The 5616-nt window shown below is 39.8% G+C and overlaps 1 protein-coding gene across 1 annotated transcript in view; it reads left to right on the top strand.

The window, feature by feature from the left end:
* The first annotated feature begins 1596 nt into the window (after positions 1-1596).
* Positions 1597-5616, top strand: part of ENPP4 (ectonucleotide pyrophosphatase/phosphodiesterase 4 (putative)) — a 6683-nt gene continuing 2663 nt past the window's right edge. The window contains exons 1-2 of the mRNA XM_009885535.1: positions 1597-2455; positions 3414-3584. Coding sequence (XP_009883837.1) covers positions 1633-2455; positions 3414-3584 — 994 coding nt within the window. The 5' untranslated portion in view covers positions 1597-1632. The remainder of the gene's footprint in view (positions 2456-3413; positions 3585-5616) is intronic.

Here is a 5616-nt window from a genome sequence, read left to right as displayed (position 1 = left end):
TGTACCGAGGAGGCGGCGGCACGTTGGTGTTCAGCTTCCCGAGGGCGGGATAACTCGTTTCTGACTGACCCGAGCAACTGGGAGACCTGGCGGGAAGGCGGAGAGGGTCGGGAGCGGAGGGCCGTCACGCCGGTGGCGGTGTAGGGATGGCTGTGTGTGACACAGCGGGTCAAAACACGAACGCTCAGCATCTTCCGAGTATTTCGAAGCTACTAGTGCAGCCTTAGGGCGATGCAAAACTCTGGTTCTGCTTTTTAAAGCACCTGAAAACACGAAACGGGTGATTCTGTGCTCCGTTCCTCTTTTCTTCTTCATTTTCCCCCCCTCTTTAAGGGGACTGTGTGTTACAAATCCTCTGTATTAAGAGATATCTCAATGCTGGCTTTGACGACCCTTTCTTCTAACATTTGTATCTTCTAAAGAAATTTCAGCTTACGGTTGAGGGGGGATGATTTCCCATGCTTTGAACACCTCTCACTGCTAAAGCTTTAGCTGACGTTAAAGCTACTTACGCTTTTAAAATAATACACTCACAGCTTTACAGAGTCTGGGGAAAAGGGTTGAGACAGGCCAGAAGATACTACTCCAGTTGGGAAGGTACCTGCTGTTCCTCCTAGAATCACACCTAGTTTGTGTGAGATAAAGGAGAAATTTCCTGGAGTGGGGTTCTTCTTGAGAAATAACTACGCTAAAGAATATTGCAGAAGCTTTTGTGAAACCTGGACCTTCACTTCCTTTTTCTTAAATGATTATAGAATTATTCTGGACCTTCCTGAACAGCACTCCTGTCACACATAATGAGTTTAGGGGGAAGAAAAAAGCTTACAGATCATACCTTGCATTCATAATAGTCATGAATTCCTTGGTGAGAAATACTTGCCTCATAGGTAAGGTTACTGATGATTTTTTAATTTTTTTTTAGAGAGAGAAATACGATACATACAGAACACATTTAAATACTGTTATGGTAGATGTACAGCAGCTTAGAGAGAAAACAGAAGTAGAAGTTACTCCTGGCAGTTTCATGTATAGAGTAAGCAATGAGTAAAAGGAACATTGAAAGGCTCAAAAGTCTTCTAGCAACTTGAGAGGGTGGAAACTGTGGAAGAGGAAAGGTGGGATGAAAAAGAAAAAATATAATTACAGTGGAAAACAAACTTCTGGCCCAAACAGTGGAGTGTAAGCAGGATTTAGAGCTGCACAGGACTCTTAAATGTGGAGCCAGAATTGTTCATGTGCCTGTACTTGGACATGTGGAAAAATACTGAGTGTCTGTCTTGAAATGTAGAATTGTAATAAGGCACAGAACGATGGAATTATTGCTTAAAAGAGAGAAAAGAATTCTTCCTCTCGTTTAGTCTGGAATGAAAAAAAATCTCATTTCCATTTGTTTTAATATATGAAAAACTATGCTGATATATGAGAGACTTCTGAAGTCAGTAGGGAAATACACTGTTGACTTCAGTGGTTGTTTAGACTGGTTATTTTGCAGTTAACCTCTGTAAGGAAGATATACATAATATATAGCTAGTTAAACTGGTTCCAGTACAATTATTTTGTTTACATGCCTTATCTTTTTTAATTTTTCAGGTGCATCTGATTACCTGGTGGAAATATTTTGAAGTATCAACAATGAACTCGATGTTAACATTATTTTTTTCTGGAATAGTTGCTTGTTGTGCTCACTCAGCTGGCGATTCAGTATCCAGGTTACTCCTCGTGTCTTTTGATGGCTTCAGGGCTGATTACTTGGAAACCTATAAACTTCCTCATCTTCAGGCGTTCATTGAGGGTGGTGTGCTTGTAAAACAAGTTACAAATGCTTTTATCACCAAGACTTTCCCAAACCATTATACCATAGTGACAGGTTTATATGAAGAAAGCCATGGCATCGTGGCTAATGACATGTATGATGCAGATGCCAAGAAAAAGTTTTCACAGTTCAATGATTCAGATCCCTTCTGGTGGAATGAGGCAGTTCCAATTTGGGTAACAAATCAACAGCAGGGACATGGAGCAAGTGCTGCTGCAATGTGGCCCGGTACCGATGTAAAAATTAACGATACCACCCCTCATTTTTTTATGAAGTATAACTTTTCAGTAACGTTTGAGGAGAGAGTGGAGAAAATTGTTGCATGGCTGAACAGCTCTAATCCCGTAGTGAGTTTTGCTACTTTATACTGGGAAGAACCGGATGCAAGTGGGCACAAGTATGGACCAGAAGACACTGAGAACATGCGCAAAGTATTAGAAGAAGTGGATAATCATATTGGTTTCCTTACTAATAAATTGAAGGCATTAGGTTTGTGGGACACTATTAATATCATAATAACAAGTGATCATGGAATGGCCTCCTGTTCTGCAAAGAAGCTGATTATCCTGGATGACTGCATTGGTCGCAATAACTATACCCTGATAGACAAGAGTCCGGTTGCTGCAGTGCTGCCAAGGCAGAGTATGTTTTGTTGTGCTTTTTTTTTTTTTTTTAAGTCATACACTGAGAATTAAATCTTGTTTATCAGACTACTAAACAGTACACACTATGGTAGACTGTTCACATCTTTTGCAAAACCAGTGTAGTTCACATTGCAGAACTTTGACATAATTTAATGAATAAGCTAAAAAATGTTTGTTTATTTAGAAAATACTTTGTTTTGGTAATCAATGGACCAAGGAGAGTTTCTTGTCAAATTGCTGTGGGTGGTAAAGGTTGTACTGGTACAGCTTGTTGAGAAAGTAGACAGGCACTTAGTATGCTTGCTGTCTTATTGCTCAGTGTATACGGTAGTAATTCACTGAGCATGAAGTAAACCCTCATGTTTATTCAGAGTAAAAAATGTCATTGTCTAAACTTCCAAGTAAAAATCTAAACCCAACTTTGATCGCTTTACCACTCTGGTTTCTGTGAATGAAACTTCACTTTTCATACTGTAAATTCAATTTTTGTATCTTGGAGTAGTTACTAACAGGCATGTCTTAAACCATGACACTGCTGGTCTCAGTTTCCACAACTGTGGCCAGACCAAAGCAATTCTAATGAACCAAGTGATTTACACATTAACAAAATTTAATACTTACTGCTTTGGGTAAAATGTTGAGTACTTTGGGGTGTGATTTCTTTCTCTTGATTTCTTTGCTTGAATTTTGCCTTCCTCGCCCGCAACCTCAGAGGGTAAGTTGAATTGTAGGTTCAAAACCACAGCTGTGAGGTGCCTGATTTAAAATGAGAGCAAATTGTGAAATCCATCTTGATACATGTGGTGTTGCATTAGGGACGTGAAAAAAATCCTTTTCTATGTGCCTTTAAAAAATAATTGTTTTGAAAAAAATGGATTTTAGGTTTAATGACAGATAATTGCAGTAAACGGGACATAATTTCCAGCTGATTAACATGCAGTTTTTTTTCTTGGCAGACAAAAGAGACGTGTATAACTTACTGAAAAAATGCAACAATCACATGAAAGTGTATCTCAAAGAAGAAATTCCAGACAGATTTCATTATCGTCATAATAAGAGAATTCAGCCCATAATTCTGGTTGCAGACGAAGGCTGGACAATCGTACAAAACGAGTCACTTTCAAAATGTAAGTGTGTCTTCCTTATTTGTGTTTTTTGGTGGCTTATGTTGTTAAACTGTCTTGTTTTTATTCCAGCCATCTGTAGGATGGTCTTAGTTTAGTGAGCGGAGTCCTGGCACTGTGCATCGTTAGGAACATCTCAGCATTTTATAGACCATTCTCAGCCTGAGTCTGGAGTGTTTTAACAGATGAGGAAGAGATGGGGAATATTCTGTTGGCTAAAACACTTAGTCATGTTCAACTTAAAAGCCTGAGGTATGCTTTTAAGAGTTACCGTAGGCAAGTTAGCAGTCTGTCTCAAGCTTCCACTAGAGTGTGGTTTAACTGCTTTTTGCATATAAAAAGTATAGATAGGGGAGCATAAACTGAAGAATGTAAGACACAACATTTAATGTTACAGTGCATATACTGGGAAACAAAAATAAATGGGAGGAAATACTAAAAGATAATAGGAACACAGCAATAATGGTCAAAGAAGCCAGAGTTCTTCCTATTAGGGACATCAAATAGCATGTTTTAAAGACAAAACCCAAAACATATGTTACCTCACACGGTGCATTGCGAAGCTATGCACTTTCTTCTTGCTAGCTGGTGTGAGTGTCAAATTACATACATACATATATGTATATGTGTATATATGTATACATATTTCCAGGTGTTTCACGCGCAGGTTTTTTTGGCAGACAAAAGAGGTATGTATGACTTGCTGAAAAAACGCAACAGTCATGTGAAATTGTATCTCAAAGAAGAAATTCCAGATAGATTTAATTATTATCGTAATAAGAGAATTCAACCCATAACTCTGGTTGCAGACAAGGGGTGTGTGTGTGTGTGTGTATATGTGTGTGTTCAGAAAGTGATTGGACAAAATCATAGAAGAAAAATCCATTAACAGAAATTAAATACAAAAGTACCAACTCCCAGGAAGTTTTTGAGCAGCCAACAGCTCAAGACTGGTTGGGATGTCAGGGCAAACCCTGTTGGGTACTTCCCAGACTCCCTGCAGGATGCTGGGTGGTGTAAACTTCTGGTTTTACCCAGTTTGGTGGTTCTTACTGTCTGCCATTTGCACATTTAAGTTCATATTTTCTCATTATTTGTACAAAAGTACTACTTTTAATGTAAGATATGTTTATATTTTAATTTCCCCACAGATTGGCTACAATGATCTTCAAATTGACAACTTTTAGCACAGGTGTTATCTAATAGAGGTCTCTTGTTTGTGGTTATATTCAATTTCATGTACCTAAAAATAGTAAGTGTATATTTATGAGTAACAGCATTGTATCAGTTAAAGTGAATCCCTTTTTGAAACAATTTTGCTAGCCAAGGCTTCCCAGAAGCAGGCAGGGAGGTTTTAGCCTAAAAGGCTATTTAAGTGTTTATTGTACTTGTCTTTGTGGACAAAGTGGTACAGTAATGATTGGTAAGTGTACCAATAGAATCATGGAATAGTTTGGGTTGGAAGGGACCTTTAAAGGTCACCTAGTCCAGCCCCCTGCAATGAGCAGGGACATCTTCAACCAGATCAGATTGCTCAGAGCACCGTCCAACCTGACCTTGAATGTTTCCAGGGATGGGGCATCGACCACCTCTCTGGGCAACCTGGGCTAGTGTTTCACCACCCTCATTGTAAAAAATTTCTTCCTTATATCTAGTCTAAATCTACTCTCTCTTAGTTTAAAGCCATTACCCCTTGTCCTATTGCTACAGGCCCTACTAAAAAGTTTGTCCCCATCATTCCTGTAGGCCCCCTTTAAGTACTGGAAGGCCACAATAAAGTCTCCCCAGAGCCTTCTTTTCTCCAGGCTGAACAACCCCAACCGAACAACCCTTGTCCTCACAGGGTTGTTCTGATCCAGCCCTCTGATCTTCTTCATGGCACTCCTCTGGACTCGCTCCAACAGGTCCATGTCCTTCTTATGTTGGGGGCCCCAGAGCCGTATGCAGTACTTCAGGTGGGGTCTCACCAGAGCAGAGCAGAGGGGCAGAATTGTCTCCCTCAACCTGCTGGCCGCGCTTCTTTGGATGCAGCCCA

Source organism: Charadrius vociferus, unplaced genomic scaffold, assembly GCF_000708025.1.
Source record: "Charadrius vociferus isolate BGI_N301 unplaced genomic scaffold, ASM70802v2 scaffold800, whole genome shotgun sequence".
NCBI lineage: Eukaryota > Metazoa > Chordata > Aves > Charadriiformes > Charadriidae > Charadrius > Charadrius vociferus.
This window is presented reverse-complemented; position numbering and strand designations above follow the sequence as displayed.